The 15,184-nt window shown below is 45.0% G+C and overlaps 1 protein-coding gene across 2 annotated transcripts in view; it reads left to right on the top strand.

Moving 5' to 3' along the window:
- Window positions 1-1,934: 1,934 nt before the first annotated feature.
- Window positions 1,935-15,184, top strand: part of cdh4 (cadherin 4, type 1, R-cadherin (retinal)) — a 215,368-nt gene continuing 202,118 nt past the window's right edge. Inside the window, exons 1-2 of one of the 2 annotated variants that reach the window (XM_037102150.1) lie at window positions 1,935-2,685; window positions 3,829-3,940. In XM_037102150.1, the coding sequence (XP_036958045.1) occupies window positions 2,632-2,685; window positions 3,829-3,940 (166 nt within the window). In that variant the 5' untranslated portion in view covers window positions 1,935-2,631. The remainder of the gene's footprint in view (window positions 2,686-3,828; window positions 3,941-15,184) is intronic. The other variant, XM_037102151.1, reaches the window with a different exon arrangement.

Raw genomic sequence — 15,184 nt, 5'->3', positions numbered from 1 at the left:
GAGGACCATTTAGAGGGCCATGTTAATAGGGCTGTTGTCCTGGAAGGTAACATAGGAGGTAACATTTTCTTTATTTAATTCAATCTGAATAAGGCCGCTTTTACTGAATCAACAGTTTCTTTAAAAATATATCCAAGATCCTCCTGTAATACGTGCCTTTAAGCTTACCTGCTTAATTGTACGACGAAAATGTCTATAATCGATTAACCAAATCCTCTTATACTAACAAAACCCTCATCTGATGTTTACCTGTATAGAGACATCCAAGAAACAACCCTAAGTTGGCTTTGCTCCCCATGCATTTTCCTCACATATTGCATTTACTTTTTTATGCATCCCCTGCTGCTCCATGGAAATTCATGCCACTAATGAATAAAAGGGGGGAATCTCCTTTTACACTTTTTGTAGTGTCTGATAAAACTTGAATCTCTAATGGCTGGGGGACTCCCTGCTGCTTACTGAGGGACACTAACATCAAATAGTATTCTTATTAACATCTGGCCAAGCATTAGTTTCCGTACTTGTGAATTATAAACAAAATTAACACCAGTGGCATAACAGTGAACAGCTTTAAGCAGCACTCTAAAGTGTATCTATCTGTGTGTGTGTGTGTGCGTGCGTGCGTGTAGGTATTCAGCTGTTTTACATTAATACATGTTTATATTGATTAAAAAAATCCCTCATTGAATACAATATACACACATTTTATTGAATAAAAGACTAGAAAAGACTCTTATCTTGACAATGTTGGCAGCCTTGATGGAGTTCAGCAATATGTCCTATAGCTGGTGGTTAAGTGTTGTTAAGTTAAGTGGTTAAGTGGTTTCCACACATGCATCTAAAATGGCTGCATCTAGAGCTGCGGGGGCGGGGCCTTCGGGGTCCCCCCGGTTCTGCAGTTAAACCCTTCTCACTACGCGCCCCTCTCAGGGAGAGGATGCCTCTTATGCTAGATGTAGCATGCACTAATGTTTTATGTTGGATGTATCACTATGGCTCACAGAGATGCTGTCATTCACCCATACCAGTTTGACTCAGAATGGGACCCAGAAGGAGAGGCTCCTGAAGAAGTACAGCCTCTGCGGCTGCAGCTGGACGTTTCAGAATGGTTAGTGTGTCTGAATAATGTTAGTTTGTTCGTATGTGTTGTTACAGTTACTACCATGTAGCTAATGGCTAACAGCTAGTGAAAGCTGTGTTTGTCTCCTACACAGTCTCCAAACTCTTGGACACTGTTTGCACAGTCTCTGTCTCCATTCTGCACATGTTTCCAGACTTTTTACTGTGACACCCAAGCTCCATCATAAGATAATTAAAGGGATATTCCGGTGTAAGTATAATCCATGTTCTAACACACCTTGACGCCGAGTAGGACCCCCCCCGAGAGATAAAGTTTGCGGACTGCTAGCTTACATAGTTCTAGCATCCACAGAAACGACTGCACAACAACAATACTCTGCAGTAAATGGGTCCAAGTATAAATCACCATCAAAAAGCCACAAATAATGCTCAGAACAGCTCCAAACTTCAGCAACATTAGAAACAGGGTCCCAGAACATATTTCGTGGCATCAAACATTTGATATCGTTGCCGGATTTGTCGGAAAAGATAAACAAAACTCACCACCTTGTTGTCTATGTATTCTGAATATTCAAATTCTGGGTTTAAAATTCTTCTCCAAATATTACATGGTACCCCTTTAACTTCCTGAGATTGATTTGTTCTTCCCCCCTAAAACTACACACTGCACCTTCTAATTCTCAAATCAGGAAAAATAACTTGGGATAAAAAAATCAAGTAGTTATATTTATGGGCTTCACTCTTCTTTCCGGCTGGACATCCCTCACATGTAACATCAGCCAAATATTTTTCACCTTTTCATTTAAAAAACAGATACAAAGTCCGACTATTGAACCAAAATGGACACACTTCCTGTAGATAATCACACAGGCTGTTGGTTTCAGTTCAGCCATACATTCACCACCACAGTCTTATCCCGCGCCGGTCTGGTCTATCACCACAGCAGCTTTCATAAAAAGCTAATAACCCTGCAGCTCCTGCCGGAGACTTCTGAGCGTGGATCAGGGGCAGAGGGGGTAACTGGGGTGTGAAATAGACTCCGGTTAGCTGATGGACACATGAAAAGACTCGGATGGCTGCTTGTCACTCACACCGCCAGGCCCGCCTTTTGCTCCATCTGAAGTTCAAATATGAATCTAAATAGCCTGGAAAATGTATTTTTCTACCAACAGATCCCAGAAGTGCGCGGGGCAGCAGCAGCAGCAGCAGCAGCAGCAGCAGCAGCAGCATCACAGACAGTCAGGGAGTGATGTGAAGCGCAGATGCACACTGCTCCGCTCCCCTCTGCTCCTCTCTGCTCCGCCGTGCGGTAGGAGGGGTTGTAGTGACGCTGTTATCCAATGGGCACCGGCTTCCTCTGGACGGAGCGCAGCGTCTCTGTCTCAGCGGCACTTTTGCGCCAGACAAGTAGGGACCGTCTCTCACTCAGCACCCGAGAAGAAGAAACTGGGCTCCGGGAATTACTGAGGTGTACTAGGCGAAGAAGACTCATCTCTTCCCTCCTCTCTTTTTCTCTCTTTTTTCCCCCCCTTAACACGCGGTCCTGCAAAGATGAACGTTGGCTGCGTCATCCTGGCGTGCACCGCACTTGTGGGCGCCTCCACGGTAAGATGAGTTAATTTTCTCCATGTCTCCTCGGTCTCGCTGGACTGTGGGAGCTGCAGCACTGCCGTACTGCTCACTTGGAGCCTCGCAGCGCGCCGCTTCCGAGCCCTCGAAAGTGTCTGAGAGGGGCTCACTTTGTCCCCGCAGCGATGCGCTAAAGGCAACATGATGCGTGTAATCGCGCTTAATACGGCGACATTTAGGTTCAACTGTATTTTCCGTCAAAGTGTGGTGTAAAAAAAAAAAAAAAAAAAAAGTCAGCTGCAACTCCGTGCGTGAGCCTCTCCGCCCTCCCTCAGCTAAATCAGCTGCAGTGCATGATTGCGGAGGACAGCGGTTTCTGGAGGGGCTGCTCGTTTCTGTTGCCCGCGATCAACTTCGTTTACGCACGTTTACGCACTGTCGTTTCTCCCCTCTCTACATTTCTGCGGCTTCGTGGCCCAGGCGACGACTTTGTTGTTTAGTGAAGTGTTTATTTACAAAGGCTGGCACATCAGGAATGATGAACACTTCACTTTTAAAACCAGCTCCAGTGTATGTGTGCAGGAGTAGTTTTTTGGGCTTGGACGATGAGCAGCAACACTGAGTTGCTTGTAATATGCAACAAAGTGCAGCCTATTTGGTTTATATAGATGTGAACTGAGTGAGTATGGCTGAGTGCCTTCCTTCCTGATGGAAGTGCTGTGTGCCTGCAAATATCCCTTTGTATCAACACATGTCATTTAATGCATTTGGCTTCTTTCACACCTGCACTCACTCTCCAGCCAGCAGGCAGCCAGCATGTGAAGGCTACACATCTCCTGCCCGCCACCAATTATCTTTATACTGCTCATGTCATTAACATGACTCATAATTTTTACGTTATTGAACATATGACGATGATCAAGGTGGTGATGACTGCTGTCATTAAGAGGATGTATTCACTCTTTGTTCAGTGGGATGTTTCACCACAGTGAATGAAAGCAGGAGTTTAAGCCCCGGTCCTCAGCATGCTGTACGGTCTGATGGAAGCCACTCGATGCAGCCACAGAGGCTGCGAGGTTCAGTGTCGGTGTGAAAAGGCATGTGAGATCGACTTGTGACCCCCCCTGGCTGCGAGTCAGTTTGCCCACTCTTAACAGGCCGTCTTGTTTCATTTCTCAGGGGAGTAGGGCGAGCCAGCCCCTCAAACCCCCCTGCAGACCGGGGTTCACCCAGAGCTTCTACACAGTGATTGTCTCGAGAGACGTACTGCACGGACAGAGCATTCTCAAAGGTAACCCCCGCCGCTGCTGGATCTCATTTACTGGCTGATGGTATTTTCTCTTCTCTGCCCAGATTTGTCCCCCTAACCTCACCAGTGCAGTGTGATTGAGTGAGTGTCTGAATGTGGAGAGTACATATATTATTGTGGCTGAAGGCAGTCGGAGCAGACTGTGGTCGTGGCTGTGCAACATGACCACAGACGAGAGTCCATCCCAGGCAGATAGATCCAGTCCTGATGCAGCTTCTGCGCCATGTGAATAAACGTGACGTGACGGCAGGTGTGTAACGCACTCTGCTCGAGAAGGGTCCCTTAAAATGGAGTTCCACTGATGGACGATCACCTAAATTGTGCTGATTGCGTGTTGTTGTCGAAAAAAAACCCCCAGTACATTCTTTGTTTTTTTGATTGACTGAGCGGCAGGCAGACACATTTAAATGGCCTGTTGCCTGCTTTTTCATGTTTGCATCTGGAACCCCCCCCCACACACACACACAGTTTCCCCATTGTTTATTGTAATACATTTTCCAGACTTTTTATTCTGTGTGTTTTTCAGAAGAATTCAATTCTGTTTTCGTCCGCTCCATTTCTTTTCAGAGCAGCAGCCAGTGTACTGCGTCTACTGCGAGGCTCATCTCCTGACATTTGAAATTATGCTGTAGTTTTCTCGGCGTGTCTCTTCTATTTGCTGGTAGATTTTGTGACTTAATGGGAAAAAAGATCCTTCTCATTGCCATCCTCGGGTCCCCCAGCGCTTCTGTAACGTGGGCCGCGTTGTGTCCAAACCTCTAAACTGCTGCCGCAACGCGAAGGAATGACCCTCAAGATGAGGGGCGCATTAACATTTTGCTGATTTTCATATCTGCTCTGTGGAATTTTCCGCTATAAAAGCCGGGGACCCAATATTAAGCTTCCAACACATTCTCTTGTTTTCCTGTAACCGACTCCACACTCTTACTTACACATGCGGGCAGCATCCCAACAACAGTGCACAACAAGCTTAGCTCTCCCCTGACACTTTTATATTATTGCTTTTATAGCCAAATATTTGTCTATTGTAACGTGAAAATGCTGTTTGCCGGGAGGAAGTGGCATTCTCATTCTAACAGCTGTTTGAGCATTTTCCGCCTGCGAGCAAAACAATTGAATTATTCTGGAGGTTATTTTGTTATTTAGGAGGCTGACAAGGACAGTGCAGACGGTCAGTGGGGAGCGAGTTTGCCTGAAGGGGCTCGAGGGTTCTGCCTGTTTGGAAATGGGCTGCGGCGTCCTCACTGACCCTAACACTGTTAACAGAGGGTGATGTGATGTGTGACAGAGAACGTCTGTTGGTTCCCTCAGCTGTGATATACGCACACGTGTCTCGGGGGGGGGTCTTCCTGTTCTGGTGTACTGCTAACATTTCGATTCGGGGAGGGCTACGGCGGAGCTCAACTGGGTCCATTTTGATATACGCACGTGCTCCACCTGCTCCAGCTCTGATCCCACATTACCTCTGCTTCCACTCCCTTAGCTTTTCATATTGTCTGACTGTGTTTGTTCTTTGTGAAAATCAATCTGAGAGCCATTCTGTCCTCCCAGCCGGCCACTCAGAGGGATACGCGCCGCAGCAGCTTACGTTCTCATGCGATGATGAATGTGCAGCGGCTGGCCTCGCCGCTTCCCATACAGCGGGATACAAAGCAGGAGGAAGCCTTTAATACTCACGCCACAATATGTATAACCTGGAACTGTCACTTTGCGAGAAAATGAATGTGCTGGGGATGAGATAGAGGGAGGGACTGGGATGCTCCGGAGCTGGCTGGGGGCTCGCTGGACCGCTGTGGGCCGCGGCTGTTGTCTCCCTGGAGAGACGGACAGTGAGCGATGGGGGAAGGACTAAAGAGCTGCGGCCCGGCAGGTGCAGCGTGAACCAGGCCTGTGTTTCCACTCGCTGAACAGTGTGTGAACCACAGCCCTTTTCATGCTGAGGTAGAAAGGGCCGTTGTTTCTCCTCTTTTTCAATTGTTTTGATGGAGTGTGACTACACCCCATCGGATGTCATTAACACCAATCTGAGTTCATTAAATGTGTCACAATTATATTCCTGGTTGCTGGAGCTGTAAACAAGCGGTTGTCACAATATGTTGCTGCCATTTTCCCAGGTAGACAACTGAGTTTTAAATGGCTGCTGGATGTGTCACCGTCATGGACGCACCGCGACAGAAAGCAGGATCTGAACTCTGCTTCCTGTTCCAATAATGACTCCAATCTTTCTTTAATCTTGCTGTGTATGTACACTTAAAGCCGTTCATGTCTTTTTGAGGCAGAAGCAGCACTCACAAACATCGGAAAAGCCATTTTTCTCCGTTGTTTACCTCCAAGGAGGGCATTGATTTGTATTCATTTAGATGTAGACTAAAACATGTAGAGACTCTATACATGCTTGTAGATTGGTTTCCTCTTTCGTCCCTGTATTTATTACTGTCTGGCTTGAAAGGAAGGAAGGTACTTGGGGGCTCTTGCAGCCTTTGAGTCAGAGGGAGTTGAGAGCTGACACATATGTGGAGTGACAAAATGGGTGTTCAGTTCCTGGTAGATGCCTTAATATCGTAGACTTTAGGGTGCACCAACCTACTGTATCACCATCACTACACAAAAACACTGGCATAAAGGTTTTAGGGTCAGTGAGGGAGGACCTCATCCTACAAGTCCGACTGATATCACAGATATATCTGCATCGGCTTATTTGTTGTCCAGTTTCGGCTGATAGGAAAACATTTTTTTTAACAGAACATAATGCAGACCAAATATGCTTTGGGTAGTTTATAATGACTAAATTCCATTGAAGTTCACTGTTTCAGAGCACTGATGTCATTTAGACAATAAAGTTCTACAAAATATCCTCCCTCTCACACGTATCTTTGTGTTTGAGGGATCACTGCAAAAAAATGTGTGTATATTGGCTGATTTATGGTTAGTGGAATGTTTTCCTCCCAAATACTGATATTGACATCAGCCTCTGATCCTTTATAGCCCAAAAGATATAGACTCAGCAGAGAGCTACAGAGCGATGTTCCAAAATGCGATTAATTTTAATATCTGATGTCCAAATTGCATCCAGATTGATTTTAAAAAGTCCGGACTGTGAAAAACAACAACGACAACAACAAAAAAAACCCCACATGAAACGCAGATCCAAGCCACATTTGGATGGTGGTTTGAAATGCAATTCCAATTGGATTTCTACAGATGCACCTCAGTCTGGACTCCATTGCCACTAAAACAGGATTTAGAGTGTCTCCCAAAATGCGACACACGATGACAGTGTCAAATCCAGAGTCTGGGGAATCTGCTCAGCCATTCTTATGCACCTCCATCACTGACTTTGTGGGATGCCACAGTGAATGTCTGTGCCAAGACTTTGCCTGCAGTCTGAATAAAGCGTCAGAGCACTGAAGGATAAGCTCCATTATTTCACAAGGAGAAGGCAAAGAAAATAACCCGACAAATATATTTTGTCGAGCAATAATGGCTTTCCTTCTTTCCTGTCTTTTGAAACATTTCATGACCCTGCAGATTTATGTTGTGGCTCATTAGGGGGGCCCAGACCACATGTTTTAACATATCCGAATGTCAGTGTTTTTCACCCAACAGTGATGGTCAGCAGCGAACAAAATGACAGTAAATAGGCAGTAATGACATTATGCTAGAATGCTAGTATGGCCCCTAACCTTTCCTCCTGTACGCAGTGTCCCCTGTAGGTAAAGCGAAGTGTCTGGTCAAGACTTAAAAGGTCATTTTTGAATTGAAATGCATCATTCAGTGCCCCCTTTGGTCATTCTTGGCTGGCTTTATAGGTTAAAAAGGCTGTTACGGCTTTGTGCCTGACCATAAAAGACCTTTGTTTAACTAACTCACAAATCTCTGTGCTGCCGCTAAGTTGTGCTGAATAAATCATCCCATGCTCCCATGGAGATGTTTGTCCGAGAGCTGGCTCCGGATTGGACGAGGGACGCTGTGGCACACAGGCAGGCAGACAGCCGGGGCCTTGAGTCGTGGTCCGTGCAGATTCCCGCTGAGGGCAGATAAGCCATGAAAAGAAATATTCCAGTGATTGCACATCGCTGTGTAAACCATCACCTCGCTCCGAGAGCCGGAACAGACACCTAGGAGCACGGACAAGGGGACGTAGCCTCAGCACAAAAGGCATTGATTTGAAGTAGTGTTCGGTCAGGATAGTGTCTCTTTAAGTCACTGTCAACGCATATTTGAGAAGGCAGGAGTGATGAGTTTCACCTTTTGCCCCTCACCGGTCCTCAGAGATGCTGGACAACACTGGTCTTTGCGACTTAAACGTCTGTCTGACTGCATAGACTGCTTTAAGTCACTGAGATTTTGTGACAAAGAAGACGGCTTTGATGGACCTAATGGACTAGAGAAACCTCATTTTTGGAGACAAATCGATTTCGGCTTTTCAGTAGCAGTGGAGTGTATTAGATGGACAATTCTTTTTTGTAAGGTTAAAACAGATAATGATAGTAACCAGGCACACAATATCTTTTTCATAAAGCCTGCTCCTTTCCAGGTGCCCTTTGAAGGAGAATGCACTTGTTTTCCTCTTCAGCCCTGGTGTTGTCTCTTGAATCGCAGGAGATGAACTTGCTCGATGAAAAAATAATCTGCGGTTCGGAGTCCCTCCCTTGCTCCTTTCATCGCGGGGCTTTTAATTTAAAACAGGCTCTATTCTAGGGCCGTTATTGAAGCCCGTGCAGGGAAAAATTGCACACACTGTACTTCAATCTAAAAGATTAATTTAGCGAGGATCACGCCTCCATCAGCTATATGCTTTTGGCGATGGATTTCCTATTGTTTAATTCCATCTCTAAAAGTTACACATTCAATATGACTTGTAACATGACCCCAATTAGACTACAGCAGGGGAATCTGGCACCCAGCCATATCTGCTTTGAAACAGCCAGCGCGGCGTTCGCTGCGGCGTGGAGAACTTCTGACTCCTAGCCCTACTATCCAAAGTGACAGGGCTTTTGTAAGTACGTCCAGACCCAAGAACTGAGGAGGGGGTGTGGGAGGGATTACGTTTCCAGGCATTTGATAAGCGGGATGCCATTTTCCTTCTGACTCACGAACGTCTCTCTTGTCCTCCAGAGAGTCTTTCATCTCTGCAGCCAGGACCTGCAGTCTGTGGCGAGCTGATAGAATACAGGTGCCGGAGATGAGCCACATCATTTCTCTTTATCTCCCTCGCCTTCTTACCAAACCCAGCTACGCTCCTATATCCCTCAAACTCCCTACAACATGACATACATGCTGAGCCAATTCCATCAAGCAAGCCACCCAAGATATAGTACATGCCGCAGCACAATGCTTTTCATCCTGTTTTGTAGTCATTTCCTCAGTGATGGTGGTAAGTAAGAAAAGGGGGTTTTGATAGATGGGAAATGGGCTGTCAGCAGAAATATTATTGCCTCTTGTCAGTGCTTCCGTGTGAATTTTATTAGTTCTACTGCACTGATCTCCACTGAGCGCTACTCAGTTTGCGGTGGTTTGAGCTTTAGTCTGATGCCCTGTCTTTGGGTCATGGCATGTGCTCTCATGGAGTTTCATTACAACGCAGATAGTCTCATTGCATTCCCATCCGGTGCCCGCCGAGAGCCAGGCGCGATTCATCTCGACCTCCTTGCGTTTAGCTGTCAGAGAACGCCGCATTTTTGAACAGCGTTGCGCGCGGTCTCTGTTTGCACTCTGCTGGGTGAGATTATGCAGCAGATCCACATTTCCTTTTTACAAACTAGAGGTGAGCTAATTGTGCCCTGTCCTACGACCTTCAAAAGCAGCCGGCCGCGATACTATCAGACTTCAGATTGGATCTGCGAGGGCTGGAGGCTGAGGGTTAAATCATAGCATGATTATAAGGAAGAAAGAAGAAACTGGGCACTTTTGATGGTGTTAGCCAGAAAAAGAGAGTCCTTGGCAAGGGATTAACGGATAAGAAAGAGACTGTGCTGGACGAGGAACTGGAAACTTAGTACTGTATCTCCAGAGTTGAGACAAGGGCACACTTAGAAGAAAATATTCATAGACCAAGTTTAAAGTGTTTTTTTCTTTCTTATTTCTTAGAAATTGCCACAAAATTACAGTTTAACCCTTCTGATGGATGCCTCTTGCTCCTTGAAGGAAAGGAAAGAAACGAATACCACGTCTTCTATTGATGACCTTGTATTCCGTGAATACTATTTGCATGCGTTATCGAAAACCTTTTTTTAATTGACCGCCCTCACTCACGATCAATGTGTATTAGCAATTTGCATCTCAGTGCACTTTAACGATCGGTGGCCTTGATTAAGACCACATTGGCTTTTTTTTTTTTTTGCAGTGCAGAAATGAACAGTTTTCCCACTGGGAGACCTCTGCTTCACCTTTTAGCCGAAAGTGTAACCCAGAATCTGCCAGTTCATTACAGAGGGTTTTCTTTCCCCGTCTCCTCTAGGCTGGCAGGATTTACATGCATCTGAATACAAATCAGGTCTTCAGTACTGAAGTGGTGTTTCTCCGGCTCCAGATGATCCACTTGCATGTTGTCATGTCGCTGCGCACTTCAGTGTCATTTAGGTGGATTATTGGATGATTAATTATTATCACAATTAGTAGAGAAGAGGACAGGGCTTTGGTCACAGTGACCCTGCAGAGGAAACTGAAAAGAGGAGAGTTGGAGCTCTGCGCAGAACGCGCCTGGTCGGAGAATAATGTGGAAAAGCTCGTTTTTGAAGCAATGTTCTATTTCTGTTATCAGTCCGTAGCTGTTGCTTTTCAAAACAGTGAGTGGCTTTCAGTGCTGCCATGCTTTCTTCTTCCAAGAAATGAAATACTCTGTGGAAATATAAAGCAATCATTTACACACTGTATAGGCCATATTTCTTCTCCTGCGCTCAATATGTGACCTTTACCAGCTTGTCTTGAGTCGACCTCCACACAGTCCACTTGTGCCCACAGTGTAATCAGTCCGGAGTGGACCTCTGTCAACTCGGTGGAGTCCTCCTCATGGACACCAGGAAGACAGGCAGAGGAGACAGCGGTAGGACAACAACATCAGCAGTGTCGGACAAGTTGAATCCATCACTCATTAAATATTACTCATTATGAAAATTAACTACATTACTTCATAAATTATTCAGCGGCAAAACTAATGTGCTACATGACTTAAGTTACTTAGCGCGGCTCCGTCAACATATTCTTTAAACACCTTCCGCAGCTACACTTCCCATCATTTGAATCGGTGTATATGGTGTAAAGAGGCGGAGACATCGTGGTTTTAACAAGCTGGCAGCCTACAGTTCCGAGGGTTTTTACTCACCATCCAGCAGCGAGCTCAGCCTGGGAAATCCGGCCCTGGCAGTAAAGCTGCGGGGTTCAACCTGGGTGATTGTTCACTGCGGGCTTAGCTGTGGCTAATGTTAGCAAGCAAGCTAAGAGGACAGCTTGGAGATAGTGGAACCCGAAGCCGCATTTCTTGTTAGCGGGAGGTGCATTTCTCTAACAAACTAGCGAACATGTATCCAGGAAAGAGATGACTGTATTATGGTTAAGAAAAAAAAAAAAAGAAAGGAGATGTAATCAGATTACAGAAACATTCAGTATAAAAGAGGATCACTAACGTTTTGATTTCGCGCAACAATCTTATTGACATTTCCGTTCTCTGGTCTTTATTTGTGTTATGCTTGATGTTGAGGTAACCCAAATGTAACAGGAAGTAATCAAGTTAAGTCAGGGATTAGTAACTGTAATCCCTTACACTTCTCGTCGTTGATTTGTTGACGTTGTTGAGTAATCACATCATGTTACTGAGTAATGGATAACCGCCCAACACCGGTGAGAGGTAACTGGGCACATTTGAAGGCATTCTCGAGCCTCTTTTCAAAGCAGTCTCTGGTGCTGCTGTGAAGCACACTGAGACTCTCCCACAGACTCCAGCATGTCAGACAGAAATGTTTATTTCAGCAGGATGGCTGTGTGTTTGAACCAGACTTGAAACCAAATGAAGTTCAGCACACTTTTTTTTTTATCTATCATGTGCATATTTTACATTATGCGTTTCTTTTTCGGCGGGGATGCATGAGAATCTGTAAAGACTCTCCTCGCTTTTTCTCCCACCTGCTCCTCGCTCCGGACTCACGGGTCCAAAGTGACGCGTAGCTCCTCCACGTTATTGATGAATTACGGCCGAGCGGTTTGACCTTGTGCTGCCACTTGACCTCACATGTTCTCCAACACTCATATCCTCAGTCGGCAGCGCTGGAGGAGATGAAAAAACATGGCCCAATCAAAATGATTTACGTTGGGCTTGACTCAACACATAGATCCTTCTAAGCTGCTTCTAAATGCGTCTCCAGAGGGCCCCTCTGTATTGTACTGTACGGCCCTTTCTGAAGCCACAGGGTTTTTGCTATTCTATAGCTTTAATTAAAGGACTACACTGTCAAGATGCCTTTGTTCTGCAAACTCTAATATCAAAAAGGTCCCTCACCAGAGAGCGGCTTGAGCTCTACTTTGTCCTTTGGATTTATTCAGCCTGGGATCTATATTTGATCAGGCCGCCTGCACGCCCTTCTGCTTTTTTTTTGTTTTTTTTACCCTATTCTCTTGTTCAATTCTATTAATCTCATAAACAATTGTTTATTTATATACAAGCACTTCATTTTGTGCATTGTGTGTGTTCGTGTGTTTGCATGTGCACATACAAACACACGCAGCTCTACATCCAGAGGGTGATTATCTTAAATGCAGAAATTAAAGGATTACAAACCAGCCCAGTAATCCAGCTGTCAATCTCATGGCTCATTAGTAAGCAAAGGAGAGGGATGAGAGAGCGAGAGAGAGAGAGAGAGAGAGAGAGACACACACACACACACACACACGCACACACACTACACTGAGAGAGAGAGAGAGAGCGAGGCAGACCTGCTTCTAGTGGTAAAGATGTGAACTTGTTGGTCAAACAGAAAGGACGGTTTTCTGTATCCCCACATGAATTTATTTAGGCCTCATAATTTCTAAAATGAAGGCATGGATTTTACCTTGGCAGCTTACATGAAATGCGTCTCAGCTGGGCAAATATTAACTGTAAAATTACATTTCCCACTGACTGTTTAAATGTGATGAATGTGACATTTACTAAATTGCACATTTTGGGGTTTTAATAAACTGATCAAAGGCAACACAAGGTTTTGACATTTTCTCATAATTTCTGGATCAAATGAGATTATTTGCACTCTTAATTGTGACTCCACTCAGCCGCCTGGCCCCGATGCATTTTGGTATGCGAGGGGGTGCGGGAATCCATCTTTCATATTGTTATTGTATTTTCTCATACATGCCAAGTGTGTTTAACTGTTCCCTCTATTCACGCTTTTAACGACCGAATGAATGAGTGTGACTACAGTGACGTATACAGTAACGTATGAACCGTGCGTGTGCGCTACAGATTAGCCTTGGCGCTGAGAGATATACAGCGTCTCTGCCATTTTTCACCAGGCTCTGAGGCACATAAAAGAAACAGTTTTGGAAACGATGGCACCATAAAAGAAAATGGAAACACAAATCCTGCCTCCATCATGGAAAAAAGGGGGGAAATTGCATCTCCTATGGTGGCGGTACTTTTTGGATTTGATTGTATCAATTTGCTGTCTATTTTCATCCAAAAGCGGGCCGTGTGTGAGGCTTATTTGCTCATGCATGGTGACTTGTGGATGCCCACTGCTGGGAACTACTTCTTATGCAGCGCATCTCATCTCATTTAATTTGAAGCTCACCGCTCTCTGTTTTCTTGTTTTTACACATTTCATAGATTGCACTTTGCTAGTTTCATTGTCTCGGTTTGAGTTGTAATCCATTTTCTGCCATGAAACTTTCCAATTAGGGTTTAGAGAAAGCCTTTGCTTTTAATCTTGTTGTCATGTTAAAGATGCGGTTTCTCTCTGTATTTCTGCTCAATTCATGTTACCTGTTACCGCTCCAGATTTGACTGGCTTTGTGGGAAAAATACTATTACTACTACAGCAGTCATACTTTCTATAGACTCTGTTTGGAAGAGCTCATTCTGGCTGGGATTCAGATGGCTGATTTGGAAACCACAATGCGAAGCCCTGCTTCGTCCTGTTGTGATGCAGATTTGTCTGTGGGAGGCCGACAAATCTGCAAATATGCTTTGCTGACCAGAATAAACAGAAGACGTTCTGCTGTAGAAATGTAATACAACTTAATCTGTTTCCTGTTCCCGCTCTTCGCCGGCTCTGATGTCTGTAAAGAATTGAAAATGTTCGTGCTTTTATTGCTTAGTTTGCTTCCTTACCATGGAAACAGTATCCGTCTGTGTGTCGGTCTGTCTGCTTCCCTCTCTCAAAACCCGAGGGAGCTCATCATACTCTCACCGACTCCCTTATGAATCCACTTCCTCAAAAACTAAGACACCAAACAAAGCACGGCTTACTTGTCTGATTTATATTTAGAGCAGCATTCACACAAGAGCGGGTCACATACAGTACACAACTGGGATCCCACGCACACAAACGCACACACACCTAACTGCAGAGGTTAATTCACTGTGGCAGAGGCCCCTGTAGGTATCCGCTCAAATGTTAAAAGTGCCATTATACTATTAGCTTTGACCTCCAGGTGGCTTCCCTCTACATTATAACAGTCCACCTGCAGACGTGTATGTTTATGGTTTCCGCCAGAGAACAGGCTGGCAGTTAAAGTGCCGAGGAGGAGGAAAAAAAAAAAAAAGATTAATTTCTAAATCTGATTGTGGCTTTTGTACCACCCGCTCACTTTTTGACATATTTGTGCACGATGTGGATAGAGGCGCACTGCAAATACCCATGAGAAGATTATAGCCATCAGCTAGCAACAGTAAGAAATCCACATGAAACATCATTACCATGCCAAAGATGTCCCAGTTGCACACACAAAAGTGTCTTTTGTTGTCTCTGCATAACAAGATGGAGGTTTTTCTCCCCCCCCCCCCACAAAATATGCTTAAGCTTGACGTTTGGCATTCTAGTCTTTATTTAGTGAGAGGCTGGTAATTCATAGTTTTCAAGTACAGAGGAAAATCTGGGGTTGAGAACCCACTTTTTTTTTTTTTGATTGAAATACGGGAGCAAATCGATAGAGCCCCCCCCTTTTTTCGCTGGCAACGTGCATTGCAGACACACGCTGGTAGCATCGATCAGAGCTTCAGAAGAATCACAGTTTTCC

This window comes from Acanthopagrus latus, chromosome 6, assembly GCF_904848185.1.
Source record: "Acanthopagrus latus isolate v.2019 chromosome 6, fAcaLat1.1, whole genome shotgun sequence".
Classification (NCBI taxonomy): Eukaryota; Metazoa; Chordata; class Actinopteri; order Spariformes; family Sparidae; genus Acanthopagrus; species Acanthopagrus latus.
Note: the sequence above shows the minus strand (reverse complement) of the source record. Positions and strands in the feature narration are given on the sequence as shown.